Here is a 19,288-nt window from a genome sequence, read left to right as displayed (position 1 = left end):
TGAGTGAAAAGTATCCATGGTTCTGTGCACAATTCCACATCAGCATAGTGACATGTGCAATCAGAAATGGTTGAAGGATGGGACTGATCCCACAGCTTTGCAGCCCAAGCTCTTGACAGACCTTGCTTAGGTTGCGGGAAGAAAGTTTATGATACAAAAGATTTGCAATATTGAAATAATGATATTTGTATGTTTAAAAGAGTAAAAAGTGCAGATACTTCTCTTCCTTAGTATGTATATGTATACTTAATTATTATAATTCTCTATAAATGAAAGTTGAATCTCTTGCAGGAAATTGTAAGAAGGGGATTGGACGTTTTATTATATAATTTGTTTAAGAGTTGTGATAATAAATCGCCCCCTTTTGACAAACACCCCATCACAAAATCGTAGATAATTTGCATCGGGATACGTAGAATCATAAATCTTTTTCTTGTGTATCCCAAGGCATTTGATCTATTGTTCTGTGACGGGGGTGCAGGGGGGTGTTTGTTAAGGGGAGCGTCATATTATCACGGTTCTTTGTTTAAGCATATGAAATTTATTTATATATTATATAATATTAAATAAAATTTATAAACTCCTCGGCAACGAGTAGGTCAAACGTTTGAAACCCCACAAAGATAAGAATTTCTTAGGCCACCCTTTAGGGTTCTATTAAACTTTGACTCAACTTATTGCATGTAGAACTTTCCAAGGTGTGGTGTGGTGTGGTGTGTGTGACCTCGGGATTAGTCCCACCCAAAGAGTAGGGTACCAAATTTGATAGTAATTGAATCCAATTTGGATCCAAATACAAGAGATCTTATAAAGCCCGATCAGACATGCAAAAGTCCAATCCAACTCTAGTCCAATCTGATCCTTATTGTATCGGTCCCAAATGGACACTAATTAACCTGCCTCGATCTGGACTCAATCAATTCCTATGGATTTCCTGAAATGATGAAGAATGTTTACTTACTTTCTGCAAAACTACGATCAATTCATTTCCATATGGGTCATCCTTGAGACCTCCATAGAAAATTTGTGGGCTTTGAACAAATCCACTTTCTTTTTCTGTCTTCATACCCAACAGCAAACACATTGCATGAAGAACAATTTTGGGATTGTTGGCGAACATGTCGCAATCGACGTTGAGCATGAATGGGGAATTCGTCATTACTCCTGAAACTCTGGTCTGTGCATCACAATATAATTGGTAACATAAGTAAGAATTTTTCCATAGAAGAATTTCTAGAAATTTGTCATGGTAAATGCCACCTAAATGGAGAAGATTTTATAATTTATTTTCCAAGGCAAAATTTTATAATAAAGGATTTTATCATGAAAAGGAAATTTAGACATACAAATATATCCCCCCTAAAATTCAAGGGTTTTTCATAAGAGGATTAAGACATAGGCATTTCAGTCATTTCAAATATTCACCAAAACCCTGATGTAGTGCTTAAAATGGGCCAGGTTCAAGCCGGATATGCGTATATCCATATCCAAATTTTTTATCTGGGTCTAGATTCCAATCCGACTCGGATCCTATTAGCTTTGACCATATCCGAATCATTTTACTTTCACCAAATCCGTATCTAATGGATATAGGGATGGATCTGTATCCGACCTATATCCGACTTGGTTAAAGGACATCAACCAATCAACCCATTTTTAAATTCGGACATATATATATATATATGTCATTTTCAAGGGCCAACTTTTTAGTCAATGTGTTTTGTCCTACATTGGTTAGAAGTTTCGTAATGGATTGAATTTTTATGAGGACAATCTTTATGGTGATGAGATCATCCTCACCAAAAGCAATTCAATCCAAAACTTCTAACCCCAACAAAAGTGACTTACAAAAATGGAGGGGTTAGAAGTTTCAAAATTTGCTGATATTTGTTGGGTTAGAACACAATGAAATCATGTTTAAAAAAATCAACTCATTCCAAAAGTTCTTAGACAAAACTCGGTGGCCCTTGAACATAATCCTATATTTATATACAAGGGAGTTCTTTTCTTTTTTTTTTTTTGTTTAAATAGTTGGCTCTTGAACGTGATCCAAATATAGGAAAACAAAAGTGGGACTTAGACATATACCAAAACGTTCATCGCTCCTGCTTTGAAATGATGTTGTCGTTTCGGCCGCTTCTCTCTGGACACATAAATTAGATGTGGCAGTCCATTTGGAAGGCATTCCTTGTTTTCCCATATTACCTATAAATGATGCCATAAGATTTGTTGCAAAATTAAAAAAGTTTCTTAAGAATATGAACAATCAATTTTCTAGAAAATGGTATTGTAAAAGAGAGAGAGAGAGAGAGATTAATAATATTATGATTTCTAACCAAGTGAGAAAATCATTTTCTTTGGGTGATATCAAAGAATATTTTACTAGGTGAAGAGGAAATAGTTTTTTCTGAAAATTTGTTTTGCTTTGAAAGATCAATTGAATAGCTACAAATCACATTTTCCTGTACAATCATACAGATAATGGGAGATTTAGCTGAACTTTTAATTTTCTTAATCGATCTAAATGTTACCTTAACGATGCTGGGATGGTTTCTGCATTCTATTTTTGAGAAATCTGAAAATTGGCTGATTAGATCAAATTGAGTAGAATTTTGGGCAGCATCTTCAATTTTTCGACTAAGTAGTTCGTATTCATTCTGCATTGAGAGAAAACATGTGGGGCTTTGTTAGTGGAAATTAGCATAAATTAATTATGCCGAAAATATATTTAAAAAAAAACACACACATTAATTAAAGAGAGATTCCATTAAAACAACAATATCTACTTCTAACACACCAATACATATATAGACAACTTCATAAGGATTGGTGTTCTAGTAAGTAAATTTGATGTGTCATTAGAATCTCTATAAAAATTATTAAAATCCAAGACACTTAACCACCTAACCTAACCGAAGTTCTAAATTAACAATATAGTTTGATTTTGATTTTGACTTTAAAATAGAGAGATTCTATTGGCCCACTAACGTTTACTTAAAACACACCATGAAGCCATCCGATTTTTTTGAGTCATCTCGTTCAACGATGCAAAATGGACTGATTTTTTCACTGTTTGAGACAACTTATCAATACGTCTCATCGGTGGACAATACCTAGATGAATCAAATGAGTCGTCACCTTGGACATCCGACCAAGTTTCAAGTTGGCTGGTTGAGTTTTAAATGAAGGATAGGATCACCTCTCATTATTAATTTAGAAAAGAAAAAAAATATTATATATAAATCCCTAAAAATAAAATAGTTTTGAAAAAATTGGTAAATTAAAAAAAGCATGTCTTAGGATAGGCAGCTAAATTAATTTTACATAATGTGACCTACTTTTTGGTCCCCATTGATTCATGAAGTTTTGGCACAAATATTATGGAAAGATCTTCAAACCAGAAATCATCCCAAAATCGAAATTAACTACGCACATCACAGTAAAAGTTTGTCACTCTAGGGTGAAAATGATTTTAAAAATGCAACTTCAACAATTATATAGTCAAACTAAGGAATTAATTGAACCCATGTTTTATCGTTTTTGAGAAAAAACTAACAATAACCCTTATTTCAAAAAAAATGAACTTCAACAATTAGTAAGGATAGGCTCAACAACCATGGAAAGTGTTAGCAAATAAAAGTATGTAGCATCTATGAACACCTCATTTTAGAATTAAAAAACTAATATAACACTAAAGGAAAATAGAGGTATTTGATATGGGTTCGCTTCCATTTCAAGTTGTATGGCAATCTCAGAGAATGTTTTACAGTAATTACCATGGACGGATATTTATATAAGAAATTTTAAGTTTTAAACAAATCTCGTAGGTTTTAACTATTAAAACTCTTTTTTCGGGAAAAAGAAAAAAATAGCATCAAAGTTGCAAAACCAAAAATTTGTTTCTCTAAAAAAGTTTTAGAAAAAAAAAGAGAAACTTTATATCGAAAAAATACATCTGACATGAAGAAGACTTTTAACGAAAAAAACGAAAAAGAGAGACGATAAAAAATAATAAAAAAAACCGTAATTCTGCAGCTTCTCTTACCTACGAGATTTGTTTAAAACTTGCATCAAAGTAGCAAAATCAAAAATTTGATTCTCTAAAAATTTTTTAGAAAAAAAGAGAACTTTTTTAAAAAGTTTCTCATTCTCATCTGACATGAAGGAGACTTTTTAACAAAAATAGGAAAAATATATAAGTACGAAAATTTGTGTTGCACCTCTTTCGATGGGCAGTTTTGTTTTATAGCTCATGTACCCCACCCCAGGTTTCATTTGCAAACCATGTGACATACTGTCATGAATGTTTAGGCCAAATCGTTGTGAACCTAAAAAATTAGACTCCTTCAAGAAAATGGAGAACATGAGCATAAACAGTGAAATTATTTCAAAATAATAATCTTTTTTATTATTTTCAAAATAAATTTAAAAAACAGCCAAAAAAAAATTTATCTAACACTCAACAGTATAGAAGAGGCAGGTAAGTAAGCAAACCCATTCATAAAAGCAACCAAATCACAGAGGGAGGGATGACCCGCCGGCCGCCGGAGTTGAGAGGTAGCCAGCATCGCACACCATGCAAGTTGCAAGAGGAGGGAGAGAGAGAGAGAGAGGGAAGGAACGATGACCCGACCGCCGGAGTTGAGAGGCAGCACGCACACCAGCAGCCGCACGGAGATTTGAAGAACCTGGTGAAGACTCAGGCGAGGTTGAGCTGAACATGAGTCGCTTAGAGGAAGATGTAAAACTGAGAGAGAGAGAGAAGGAGAGAACCCCGGCCGCCGGAGTTGAGAGCAGCCTGCAACCCGCAGCTCGCAGCCGCAAGAGACGAGCATCAGAAAATGTGCCCCACGATGTCAATTTCAATGGTACGACTCTTATAAATTTACTTTGGACAGTACACTTGGTGGTCTGTGAGTTTGGTGGGTGGGGTCTCAGTTTCTGTTTCAGGGGTTGTGGTGGTGGCGGTGGTTGTGATAATGGGAGTTGTTACATCCATGGTTGAAATTGAAACATCTATGATTTTTTTTTTTTTTTTTTGTATGGGTTTAGGGTTTAAGGAGAGTGATAATTCCAGGGATGTTTTGAGTTTTTGTCAAGGTTTTCTTCATAAAATGGTCGGAAGGTTGCAGTGCCGAGAGAGAGAGATGGGCGATGGAGTGACGACGAGGGATGAATGATGGATGGGTCTGATAATTAAAAACAAACAAAAACAAATGTTTTGACTCTAATTCTAATATATGGTTAAATTTCTGACTTCACTTGGGTTAGTTGTTGGTGTGTAATAAATGTTTAACCACGCATGTTTTGACTCTAGTCCTAATCTATGGTTAAATTTCTGACTCCACTTGGGTTAGTTGTTGGTGTGTAATAAATGTTTCAGCTAGATTTAAGTAAATTCTTGACTCGTTCCGTGTTCAGCGAGTGAGTTAATTGTTAGGGTAAATTAGTCATTTAGATGTATACCACTACCTGCCAATTCTTACTTCTTAGAGTAATGACATGCCCCTTGACTTGAGTATTATCTAATAAATTAATAAAAAATGATTTAAAGGCCTTCACGATAAAAAAAAAATAATCATTTTTAAACTCTGTTAAATATTATTTTTTGAATTCAAATTCGGATTTCCACTATCCATTAACACCCCTATAATTTATATATACTCTTATATTATTTAGCATAAAAACTTGCATCCTCCAAAACATTCAATAAGAATCATTTGTGACAAAGTAAATGCCTTAAACAAATATTGGGGTCGGCAGGATGAGTCTTATTTTTTCACTTAACTTTATCACAAGCCATATCATTAAGAAAGGCATGCCTTGTCAAGCCTTTTCTTATTACATGCATGATACATTCAAACCTTTTGTCTGTTCTTTTGTCAGTTAATACTAGCATGTTTGACCTTACTAGACTAATCAGTCTGACTTGGCTGTTTTTAATAAACTTAGATGCCAGCCTTCCTTTATCTAAAGAAATTACCTTTGAAGCGAGATTCCCGCTACTGCCCTCAAGACTATCATTATCAATGACCTATAATACGTCAGAGAAAGGAGTGAATCAGAATGTTTAGGCCACCAACTCTCTTATGAAATAAAATTTCAAAATTATTTCCTTATTCTTTTTCGATTCGTTCATCCATTGATGGACTTCCATACCAAAATTCAATCTTATTGAGAAATACTAACCATTTGGATTTGAGCAATGCTCATCAATGGGTTGAGGCTTTAATGTTCAATATTTCTCTCTTGTAATTTTTTCTATTTATGATAAAAAAAAAAAAATACTAAAATCCAATGACCAAAAATCATCAATCAAAGCTCATTCATTTATGTAAAGGGCAACCCAGTGTGAAACCAAAGTTTCATAAGCCAGCACAAAAAAGAACACACAACCATGACTGATGACAATATGTTCAAATTTCATCACGAAATTAAGAATTGGGGTCATAACCTTTACACTTTACAATTGTCTCATGCAAACATGGATGAAGCACCCTTGATAATGGATACCCAATTTATAAGACTTGAATGGGTCAGGTTCGACCCAAAATGCAACTTGACCATGACTGTCAAAAATTAGGTTCTGATTTGAGAAATAATTTATTATATCCGGATACAATTGTATCTGTCATTTTCGAGCGTGGATCCAAGCCGATGTGTGATCTATGTGTTATTCTAGATTATATCTAATCCAATCCAATAATAATAATAAGAAAACATATAAAAATATATATTTTCAAATTCAACTTAATAGAAGTATGTAGGACCCATAAACCATACCTAGTTGGATGGAAGATCGGATACCCCATTACCCAAGAAAAATAATACTAATAACTGTACAGTATGCATTTATTTCAAATCATAATAATAATAATAATAATAACAACTGTATATCATTTAAACATTTCAAATGCTATTCTATTGGACCTCCATTAGATCAAAAGATATTTAATGAAAATAGACCCGACAATGTATTTAATAAGTTCCTTGAAGATATCTCAACCCATGATTTCTTAAAACATCATGTCCATTGTTTGTAGGGGTGCACATGGTTCGGATTTTTGCAAAATTGGAACCAAACCAAATAGATCGGTTCTACAAATTTGGAACCAAACCAATCCAAACCAACCTTGGTTCGGATTGGTTCAGATCGATTCTCGGTTCTCATACTTTCAAAATAGAAAAACTAGTATTTTTTCTTTTAAAAGAGGAACTTTTTAGATCAGATCATAAATAATGCCTATTTTTAAAATAAAAATGATTTCATGATTAAATTTTGACTGAAATCTATATAAATTAAAAATTAGATGAAGTTCAATGAGATTAAAAAATATATTACAATTTTAAAATTGATATTTTGGATGAATTAGTGAGGAAACTAATCTATAAATGGTAGATTAACGAATCCAAGTCTAGATTCATCTAGTATATTCCATCTAATAAACACGGCATGAAGGTTCTCGTAAAAAAATAAGGAATCAAATTTTTTAAAATAGTTTTTCTATAAATGAGTTGATCCATTCGAGAGTTGAGGGAGAAATTTGTGTACATTTTTGTATGAGTTTTTGTTAGAAAAAAATAGAGGAGACGAAATTGAAGAAGAGAAAAATAGATAATAGAATAACAAAATTAAGAAGGATTTTATTTTTAAATATATATATAAAATAAATACTTCGGATTAGTTCGATTCTCGGATTGATTCGGTTCTATTATACCCCTAATCCGGGATCGAACCAAAATAATGGATTTTTTTATATACAATCCGCACTCGAATCAAATCATGCTCAATTCGAATCAATTCAATCCAAAAAGCTTCGGATTGATTCGATTCTCGGATTTACTGAATTCAATGTAACCCCTAATTGTTTGTTATACCTATGCATATAAGGTGTTAGAAGAGATATCATCCCATAGATCATAACTCTGAAGATTCTTGTGTGCAATTTCTTGTTAATTTTAATTACTATTTAAATGAAGATGGCCGAGAGATCCTTAAAAGATTCTTGTTTGTAAATTAATTGCTTTTTTATATTTGAAAATAAAAAATTTATATGATAATAGTATTTAGATTGTTTGTTTTTTTTTTTTTTTATTATTATTGTTAGAGACTTTTTGACTTTATAATAAAAATCTAAACTCATCTTAGGTACAAGATGTACGGTTGTCCTGTTGTATAACTTGCACCATGGGTTAAGGTATCTGATTGAATCTGATCAAATCCTACTTTGAAGCGGATCTGCCGCTGGAAACAGCAACAGATCCTCTCCAACAAGAAACCTCTTAAACACGTGGCTTTTTCAAATTTATTTTATGCCCTTACATTTCTGTTAAATTTGAAATACCTCCTTTTAATATGCCACGTGTAACTCAATGGAGAGGGTTTGTCATCGAGATACGAGTGAGAAGTATCTTGATTTGAGTGAGGAGCATCGATGGTTCTGTGCTCACCAACGTCCCCCCACGATGTCAAATTTAATGTTTCTTCAGCATTTTCCTTTTTTAAATTACTAGTAAAGTGCACGTGCGTTGCACGTGAAATACATGTTTAAATAAAATATGCTTGTCCACACCAAAGATGGGAAAACATGATGAGGGGGGTACTACTACATTGTATTAACAGTCAATTGTACAAGCCAAAAGGACCACTGATCTTACACCTGAAATCAATAGGAACATTTTCTTTTTTCATTATATCTACACTCATTTAATTTTCAGTCATAAATGACTTGACCTCCTTTTACCAGAATCCGTCTTCATTCTCTTTACATGCGTTGCCCAACCCAAAGTACCACCACCACCGTTCGCTTGTTGAGTTTGTTGTTGGGCCCAAACTTGCTGATTGGTTACTTGTTGACTTAACTTCACATCCCTCCAGGCCAATGGAGGAACAAGATTTGGACCTTTGACATTGCGACCCACAGTGGGAGGAGAAACGGGACCAGTCCTAGGCTTCACAGATGACTTGTCTCTGTCATTTCTTATCTTCTTGCATATGACCAATTCACTTGGGTAAGTAAGCAATGGTACCTCTTCTAACTGACCTATGAGCCCTATGAATTGGAAGAATATTCTAATTAGTTACATAACAGAGAATAAAACTACAACATTTTTAAGGTCCTGAAAATCTAAACATTTCTTGAAGCTTTTTTTTTTTGTTAAGTATGATTTCATTAAAAGAAAAGGAGGTTGAAAAGACCTACCTAGATACAAAATAAAATGAAACTAAAAAGAACCCGAACACATGAGGCCCCATTTGAACAAAATTTCCTAAAAAAGTATACATTTAAAAACATCTAATATTTTACACCAAAAAGGATACCTCATGATTTCAAATAATAAACATATGTAGATCAGGTCTAGTAATATCACATTAGAGAAAACCCCAGCAATCATACCTCAAATGAGAAACCAAAATACTAAGCAACATTTTTCAACAAGGATTGCACATCAGTCACAAAATCCATCACCCCATTATACTCCAATCTATCCACACGTAGGTCAATTCTCCGTAAAATATTACTTCCATCCATACCAGACATGTAACTTTAGTTCTCAGTTCTCTTAAAAAAATCCATTAACAGAGGTATTATTTGATGACCATCTTTATAAATCCTTCTCTGAAGCTTGTTGAGTACATTTTTACCTTGCAAAGAAAAATAATTGCGAAGTGGCAGTGAGAATCTTGAACTAACACAACACTCGAGCGATTTCTGGTCTTTTCTAGAAGTTTCCAACATCTCGATTACCTGTTGAAAATTTTAAACCTCAACGTTGCACAGTAAACCCATCATCGATTCACATCAAGTTATCTATCTGATTACTTTTTGTGACTCTAACAACTTAAAGTTGTCTGCAATACGTTCGAGTGGTGGACCAACGACAACATCATAGTTATAATACTTTTCTTCATCTTTTTCCATGTTCTGATTGGTTTGGAGATTTGAATAATTGAATTGGATATATTACCTAGCCAATATTTTTTTTTTATAGAAATAGGTTGATTCGTGCTAGATATAGGTAAAATATTGATATCGAGAGTGTGCTACTCTTTTACGAGCTGTTGTCTTGAAGATGGCCATGTCCTCCATTTGAAAATGATGTTATGAGATAATAATGACATAATTTTGTAAAAATTATATACCACCTAAGATGGATCTTAATTTTTATGTCCTACTAACAAATTTTCTTCAAATCTATCAGAAATTTGAGTTAACATGCAAAAATCACATTCGAAGAATGTAACATGAAAATTTTCTTTATCTTAGTTTTTTTAATTGACTATTAAGGTGTGCGGTGTCATCGGTTGGGAGGGAGTGGAACCAATGTTTCATTCAGGTCTTGGTTGAGATGTTTGAAGATGATATGAAACTTTCCACCATGTATGTTTGTATAGAATTTACAATGTCTTATCCAAGTCATTTTCGGTTGGAAAATGTGTGAATATTTCTCTCCCTCTCTATAAAATTCAAATATTTTTTGGATTGTGATATTACAATGCTATTATAAGGTGACCACCTACAAATTTATAATACAATGCCTACACTTTGGTTCCTTTACAATGCTTGCAAATTGTTTTTTTTTTTTTAATTCCACTTCTATTAGACATATGAATAGGCTCTTTAGAGAGTCAAGCCTTTTGGAAATATATCAAAGTACCTAAATGTAGTGATATAGACAAAGATTAAGGTATACATTGTGGTATTCTGTACATTTTGAAAGATGGTGGAATCAGGGCAGAGAGCAAACTTGGTCAGTTTTAATGAGGTGATCAATACATTGATTAAAGCAAGGACGATTGAGGAAGTGAAGGGGTTGTTATGCCCAAATGGTCTTCAAGCCACATTATGAAGTTATGTCGAGGGACCCTATCTAAATTAAGGAAGCTGGACGTAAAGGACATCTTGAAAGACATAACTTTGTTCTTGAGATCACAGATTAATGAGCTTGTGACCGGTGCATCAAGTAAAGACAGTGGATGAGTAGTTGGTTAGGATGTGGAAGGAAACAAGGAGCTAAAGGTTGAAACTTTGGGCAATCAAAGCAAAAGCAGCCAATGCCAATGTTGCAAATACTGTGTTTGTAGACAATGCAATGAAACGAAAATCGAGACAACAAGGGTGGATGCCCCCAACTGGTAATGAAGAAGGTCTATACAGAAGCAAGTAAAGAATAGAAGTATAGGCTAGAAATATGGCATGGTTGCAGGTGATGACACGACAAACTCTGGTTCATGTGATGGTTTTAAATATTTGTTGAGAAGAGATCATTGTTTTAGTGTTCATTTTCATTATTTAAAGTTGAATTGATAAATATGACAAAAATGTGTTCACTTTATAATATAAGTATAAATTTAATATTTGGGGAAAAAATGTGTTTACTTCATAGTATTGGGATAAGTTCAGTATATGAGAGATAAAAAAGACTCCTTGAGTCTTATTTTCTACAGATGAATCAATTATTAAACATAGAGACAAATTAAAGAATGGCAAGGCAGAGTATATCCACACCCCAAATTACCTACTTAACAATTTTGCTTCTAGAGATCAATTTCTCCAAAAGTAGCGACAAATAGAATATCGAAATTAAATAGTAAAAGCATTACTTTCAGGATTACAATAGTAATACTAATATGTAAATACTAATTTATAGGCCATGAATGGTGTTAATACTAAAACCAAAGGAAAAATAATAATTAACATAAAGTTACTATTCATTGTAATGCCAAGCCTTCATGGTTGACATTTTTGTTAAAATACAGTCTACCATGCTATAACACTCTATCCAATCTAGATCATTCAAAAGGGAAAAGGTTTTGCTACAACAAACACAGGAAGGGAAAAAAACCCCATAAAGATTGTGAATAACTAAAAAGAAAGTAAAATAAATTTGCAAATTTTATACTGAGTTAAAAATATAATGTGCTTCTCAACTAAATAATAAGCTCTCATTCTATATAATCAGATGATAATTAATGATTGGTACTACAAACACCTTAATGATATATAAAAATCAATGTACCTGAAAGGCATATGGAATCTAGACAACAAATACCTGCCTCCATTATATTTATAGTGACATTGTATGGGCTATGTGACTATATAGTTTGTGCCTGACATTATACCTAATTTGGAGGAACTCTTTTGACCTTTTCCAGTGGGTTTTTTTTATGATCATATGGCTACAAGAAGATTTGGGATCTCTATTACCCTAAAGCTTAGTGCCCATTGGGAAGTAAAACTTGGCAGTGAAGATTCATTGAAGGAGAATAGTAATAGGGCAATAGGAAGCATGAACTCTAAAGAAATTTTCATTTTATGCACAATAAGCAATCTCGGGCTTCTTTAGAGTTCTCTGAATTAGAAACATCCTTGGAGAATCGATGACCAAGATAGACATCAATCTTAACATGATGAACATCACTAAAAATTGAGGTTCACAACATGCAAGTCATAGAGGGGGGGGAGGGGAGGGGGTAAACTCTAGAACATTGGAGATGCTAGGGATTATCAATTACAATTAAAAAGAAAAATACACATTCAAATAACATGATATTAAGAGCATTGATGAGTATGTGTTTTGGAGAAAAATTAGGAGTAGATGGAGGGAGAGAATGTTTTCAGATTAAGAATGTAAATTCCAAGAACCCAAAAAATGAACGCGGACTATATAATATAATTTCCAAGGGAAAAACAAGAAAGAACAAAAAATATTGAGAAAAGAATGAAAGGTCGTGGAAAGAAAGAACAAAAGAACTTCATAAGTATTAGCTTAAAAGCACAAATGAAAAGAACCCAACATTTACTCTCCAATTGGTTTAGAAAAAAAATGATTGATTGCTAGAATAAAAGATTGATATCACAAATATTCATGATTAAATTGAATCAATTGCATCCTGCAATAGCATGAAGACTCGACACTAATCCTTCGCCAAATTTGTTTGTTGTGATGTTAACTTAGCTATATTTTCAATTGAATGTGAAAGGGTACAAGGCGTACCCCATGAATTTCACATTTGCTTTATTTTTCAAAAATTTATTTCGGATCTCTGCAACAAATTTTTAAAGAACTCTAACACTTAGTCTCATATATCTAGCTTTATAGATGATTCTGATTCTTCATGAGCAATGACTTAAAGTTTCTAAAAATCTTTGAAGTAACTCTCCTAGACCTCCTTCTCCTTGTAGTTCTTTATTTCCCTCTTGAATAAATTTTAATTTAAAAAAATAAAAAAAAAGTTCTCAATATATTTTGCTATTCAGATTCACTAACAATGATCCTCATATACTTCTTTGAAGCTTCAAAGTTCATAAAAACCTATAAGTTCACTAATTTGAAACATTAGATGCTATATATTCAATAAAAATTAAGGCTCGAGCTATCAACAAAATGAGTTGAAACAATTAAGCTATAGATAAAAGTTATTGGGAATGGCAGATTATAATGAAGTTACATAAAAGTAATTGAGGTTCAAAACATGCAAATTAAAAAGGGGGGGGGGGGTAAACTCTAGAACATTGGAGATGCTAGGGATTATCAATTACAATTAAAAAGAAAAATACACATTCAAATAACATGATATTAAGAGCATTGATGAGTATGTGTTTTGAAGAAAAATTAGAGGTAGATGGAGGGAGAGAATGTTTTCAGATTAAGAATGCAAATTCCAAGAACCCAAAAAATGAACTCGGACTATATAATATAATTTCCAAGGAAAAAACAAGAAAGAACAAAAAATATTGAGAAAAGAATGAAAGGTCGTGGAAAGAAAGAACAAAAGAACTTCATAAGTATTAGCTTAAAAGCACAAATGAAAAGTACCCAACATTACTCTCCAATTCGTTTAGAAAAAAAATGATTGATTGCTAGGATAAAAGATTGATATCACAAATATTCATGATTAAATTGAATCGATTGCATCTTGCAATAGCATGAAGACTCGACACTAATCCTTTGCCAAATTTGTTTGTTGTGATGTTAACTTAGCTATATTTTCAACTGAATTTGAAAGGGTACAAGGCGTACCCCATGAATTTCACATTTGCTTTTTTTCCAAAAAATTTATTTCGAATCTCAGCAACAACTTTTTAAAGAACTCTAACACTCAGTCTCATCTATCTAACTTTATAGATGATTCTGATTCTTCATGAGCAATGACTTAAAGTTTCTAAAAATCTTTGAAGTAAGTCTCCTAGACCTCTTTCTCCTTGTACTTCTTTCTTTCCCTCTTGAATAAATTTTAATTTAAAAAAATAAAAAAAAAGTTCTCAATATATTTTGCTATTCAGATTCACTAACAATGATCCTCATATACTTCTTTGAAGCTTCAAAGTTCATAAAAACCAATAAGTTCACTAATTTGAAACATTAGATGCTATATATTCAATAAAAATTAAGGTTCAAGCTATCAACAAAATGAGTTGAAACAATTAAGCTATAGATAAAAGCTATTGGGAATGGCAGATTGTAATGAAGTTATATCAAAGTAATTAATTCAAATCATCCAAGTTCAATCTCAATCCATAATATATAAATTCAACAATAACCCAAGACTGCCCACAAAGAGAGAAATACTAAATTTATACGAAATTCAAAGATTTGTGACAAATAAAAAATGGACACTCATAATGAAAAAATTGATTTTAAAAAAATAATGATTATGGGTTTTAGATGTGTACAAATCAGAAATTACGAAGATAGAGAAGATTTTGTTCAGCGTTACGAAAAAAAATATTTTGTTAAACATTTATATCACACAATTGGTATGTAAAAAAGAGTAGAGAATCTTTCATCAGCTAACTTTTTCATTATTAAAAGTTTGAAAAGAACTAACCTGATGACCTCATGTACGTGTATGGAGTTAGAGGTCTATGGGTGTGTAACTTTACAGAAAAACTGATTTAGGAATTAAACTCATTCTCAAGTAATGATGTGGGATTACATGTAATTGATCATGAAAGTTAGTGAGGGAGTGGTTCGGTAGACATAGTTTCAAAGGATCTTTTGCATTCAAGTATTTATTATTAGAAAGTTACAACACATAAATGGAACTAATACAAAACTATCCATTATGAGTGTATAAGCCATTATAAACAAACATTGTCATTAGAAGATGGAAATCATATAATAAAGATTTTCTTTTATTTTTCGTAAAATTGTCAAAAAATAAATAGGGAAACAATTTTGAGTTCTCGACATATGCAAATCAGAATTCAGAAAATATAAAAAGAAAAAAATTAATGAAAAAAACATATCTTAGACATTTTATCAATCGGTTGGCATGCATATAATTAAATATTCGAATATTTAGTTATTAAACTAAAAAGATGATCGGAAAAGAATAAATTAGGAGACACAAGAAAAACCTGATCACATATGCTAGAAATCCTATTTAAAAAAAAAAAAAAAATAGGAAAACAATTTTGAGTTCTCAACATATGCAAATCAGAAACATAAATTATAAAAGAAAAAAAAACATATGTCAGACATTTTATCAAACGGTTGGCATGCATATACTTAACTATGAAATAATTACATATTCAAAATGCATATATTGTAAAGAGATCAATAAAAGGGAAACTAAAAGAAAGGAAAAACCAAAAACAAAAAATTCGAACTTGTGTTTTAATCTCTTACCGAAAAATTGGTGGGATGGGAGGTTGAAGTTGATTGATGTTGATGAGAATATTGGGTGAGAGAGAAGATGAGAAGATTGGGTGAGGAGATCTGATTTTTTAATTTAACTAAGTATGTATACATTTGAAGCAACGTGATCTCTGAAGATAGTTGCACTCGAAAAGATGTAAAACGGTTGCAATCGAAACGGTTGCTATTGAAACAGTTGCAAGCAAAGAGATGCAAAATGGTTGCAACCGAAGAGTTGGAAAGAAACACATTCCTTGCGAGGAAGAAAGGGATGATGATGATAATCACAGAGAAGACAATGGATTCGTCCATTAATGGTTTGGAGAGAAGAAATGTCAAGTTGGGAGAGAAGAAGATGAAGAGGTCCAAAGATGAAGAGGTTCAAAGAGAAATAAATGGATGTAAATGGTATTTTATTAAAGAAAATGATATTTTATTGGATGAGTTATTTGTGGGATATAAAAGAGATTTATAATAATAGATGAGGGTATTTTTGTAAAGAAAAAAGTCGTACCAATGAATCTCCTTTTAATATAGTAATAGATTAGATATTTCCTTTTTTAAATTATTAGATATTAGAATAGGATGTGTTCCCAACCCAATACATGAGCGTATTTTGAAAGAGTAGGGTGGCGCTACCTCAAAAACTCAAAATCTTTTGTCGCATTACTTTAAAAAGAGCTGATTTTGTAACTCACGGGTTAACTCAAAAACTCACTGACGTGGCAGATACTTCTCTTGGGATATACAACTGCACAATTTTATAGAGATGTGCAATTGTATATCCCGATGAAAAAATCTACCCTTCTTACAAGGTACACGTCAATTGAATTTTTGAGTTACATGCCAAGTTGAGTTACAAAATCATTACATTATTTTAAACTTTAGAAGAATTTTTAGAGAAAAAAATATTTTTTTCATGAAACTTGCATTTATTAGCAAATTCAAATACGTGGTTTGACTCAAGATCGTTTGGATTGATAGTGTTTTCCTTAGAAGTGCAGATCTACGATCCTCAAATCTGTCATGTCAAGGGTATTGATCATGATTTTTAAACTCGATTTTCTGTCTCATCTCGTTCAACTCTGATATCGAGTTGACTCAGACGATACATCTCATCTTGTTTGACAATGAGACAATGGTTTTTAATCATTTAAAAATTCTGAAAAAATTCAAAAATGATTCGTATTAGAAAAATGAACCAATAAAAATATAAAATATAAAAAAATTGATTTGAAAGTGAAAAAATAGAGGGTTGAGACTTTTAACTCGTTTGTCTTGGTTAATGCTGAAGAGATTTTGAAAATTTTGTTCGATACGTCCCGTTTAACTCGGGAGTTAATCATTTTCTGTGTAATCTCGTTTGTATCATCCGAGATATTGGAAAATATTGTCCAAGACGACTCGTTTATCTCACAATACACGATCGTCTCAAAATACTTTATGAGTTGATGTCGTACAGTTCTGATATCGAACTAACTCGAGCAATACGTCTTGATCTCGGACGAGGTTAAAAACAATGGTATTGATTGAGTATGCCATGTGCCCAAGTCAGATTATCACAATTCTTCAATAAATTTTCAATTAATTTTTTTTAAGATAAAAAAATAATTATCAATAGTATTTTATTGTCAATATAATAATAATTGAAAATTTAGTTAATAGAGTACTAAGATGATTGAGAACCAATAATAATATTATCAATAGCATACAAACATATTATTCATATTTAATAAAAATCTAATCATATTTCAAATATTTATTATATTCATAATAAATTATAAGCAGTTATCATTAATTTTTAGCTTAATGTTGAAAAAAACTAATTTAAAATTTATCAATTCAATATAATTAAAAATAAATGTATGATTTCACAATACTTTAGAAAACCTACAATGAAGAACCAAATATTTCATATATTTTTTTACTCTCTTATTTATAAGGAGGACTTCATGTGCATGAACGTGATTGGGGAAAAAGCTTATGCACACAAGTCTTTGTAGATTACTAAGGCCCCGTTTGATACAGCTGTCAGAATCTGCTGTCAGATTCTGCTGTAAGAATCTGCTGTCAGAATCTGCTGTCAGAAGCTGAAACACTGAAAAGCTTGTTTGATAGAGCTTTGTAAAAGTGCTGTGCTGTTTACCAAAATCTGGTAATTATTGTTTGTTACAGCTTCTGAAATCTACTGTATTAGGGTTAAAATGACCAGAATACCCTTAAGGTAGATAATGCACTCATAATGCATAAAAAATTACCAGAAATATATAATTACATTAATATATATATATATATATATATATATATAATATATATATATATATATATAATAATATATTAATATTTTTAATTTAAAAAAGTTTATAATTCTTAAAAGATTATAAAAATTTATAATTCTATAGAAATTTTGGCAACATCTCCTCTTAAAAATGGACATATGAAATTTTCCTGATAAACAAAATACCTGCATAATAAGCAATCTAACATCCACATTATATCGCATATACATAACTCATCCACATAACATCTCATTTATATTTCGACATCATTTAAATATAATAACCATAACTAACCCTACAAATACCCAATACCCATTGAGTACCCGCGAGGTACCCATTATGATAGATAATGTTTTTTTTTATCGAGAAAAAAAAAATATAGGTATCAATAAAATAGATGATTATTTATAAATATAGCAATTTAACTTATAATTCATCATTTGAAAGTTAAGATCGACGATAAATTCTTCAAGCAAATCAAACTTTTGAGAATAAAATCGTAAAAAATTATAGTATGAACCATTTATTTGTGGTTGAAATTGTATAAAAATATGGAATATGAATGAAAGTTAATGTAGAGAAAAGGTAAAAATTAAAAACTTCACATCTTCTTTATACTTTAATTTTACTTCAACTATATTCACTTCAAGATATTTCTTTGTAAGCATTTAATTAGACTACTAATTTTTTTTTTTATAATGTGATAAATTCACTAATCGGGTACCGCGGTGGATACCCGAAGGAGACCCGATTCTTATTGGATCCTTAAGATAGCAAATCAGAACCGGACTAGAAGATGGTCGGGTCCACATTAGTAGACCCAAAACAAACTAATCAGTTTTAGGTACATTGGGTATCCATTGACACCCTTAAAATTAACAATGCAGACTAACCAACCAAATTCAGGATTAAATAATGTTCCAAATCAGGGTCTGTTTACAATGTCATGGTTCTTCATCTCAAGGCATAATGTGCAATAAATCACTTAATTCAAGATCGAGTTCAACTAAGAAAAAAAAGTCTAAATTTGCACAAAAAGAGCAACAAAAGATGAAATTTTAATATTTTATACCGAATGCATAGACATCAATGTTCTTCAACCAAATACACTCTTCTTCCTTAACCCAATTCCAAACAGTCGACGAGTATCGCTTAAAATGGCGGGAAAGTACAATGCACCTCAATAGATCCACAAACCAACTAGGAAATCAGGAATAAAGCTAAATTATCTGATTCAATCAATACCCCTTGACCAAAAACAAAGTAAGTTCCAATTACACATCAAGAAATAGAAACAATCAACATCTAGAAGAAACTTCAAAGAGCTACAATCTCCATTAAAGTTATCCACACATCAATATAGA

At 31.8% G+C, this 19,288-nt stretch overlaps 1 protein-coding gene and 1 long non-coding RNA gene across 5 annotated transcripts; both read right to left on the bottom strand.

Annotated features, from left to right (window-relative positions):
• Positions 1–7: 7 nt before the first annotated feature.
• LOC147381678 (uncharacterized) lies at positions 8–4,655 on the bottom strand. The gene is made up of 4 exons (XR_015174435.1): positions 4,495–4,655; positions 2,532–2,657; positions 2,089–2,205; positions 8–1,177 (listed from the first exon to the last, which is right to left on the bottom strand). It is a non-coding gene; the product is annotated as an uncharacterized LOC147381678 (long non-coding RNA).
• Positions 4,656–8,514: 3,859 nt separating this feature from the next.
• On the bottom strand, positions 8,515–16,161 carry LOC147381677 (uncharacterized). Of its 4 annotated transcripts, XM_086430096.1 has the most exons (3): positions 15,637–16,090; positions 9,647–9,749; positions 8,515–9,053 (listed from the first exon to the last, which is right to left on the bottom strand). In XM_086430096.1, the coding sequence occupies exons 1-3, from the start codon at positions 15,955–15,957 to the stop codon at positions 8,719–8,721; spliced, it is 759 nt and encodes a 252-aa protein (XP_086286222.1). In that variant the 5' UTR covers positions 15,958–16,090; the 3' UTR covers positions 8,515–8,718. The 4 variants fall into 4 exon arrangements, 1 of the variants encoding a protein (XP_086286222.1); XR_015174433.1 differs by lacking the exon at positions 9,647–9,749 and having other exon boundaries at positions 8,515–9,646; positions 15,637–16,161; XR_015174434.1 differs by lacking the exon at positions 9,647–9,749 and having other exon boundaries at positions 15,637–16,161.
• Between the last annotated feature and the right edge of the window lie 3,127 nt (positions 16,162–19,288).

This window comes from Akebia trifoliata, unplaced genomic scaffold (assembly GCF_017979445.1).
Source record: "Akebia trifoliata isolate Shusen 1 unplaced genomic scaffold, ASM1797944v1 Contig00305, whole genome shotgun sequence".
Lineage (NCBI taxonomy): Eukaryota > Viridiplantae > Streptophyta > Magnoliopsida > Ranunculales > Lardizabalaceae > Akebia > Akebia trifoliata.
Note: the sequence above shows the minus strand (reverse complement) of the source record. Positions and strands in the feature narration are given on the sequence as shown.

Coding starts and splice junctions, on each gene's coding strand:
- LOC147381677 (XM_086430096.1), bottom strand. CDS start 15,957: ATGGACGAATCCATTGTCTTCTCTGTGATTATCATCATCATCCCTTTC. Junction 9,750..15,636: donor CCCATCCCACCAATTTTTCG/GTAAGAGATTAA, acceptor AATTTTCAACAG/GTAATCGAGATGTTGGAAAC. Junction 9,054..9,646: donor CAATTATTTTTCTTTGCAAG/GTAAAAATGTAC, acceptor TCCAATTCATAG/GGCTCATAGGTCAGTTAGAA.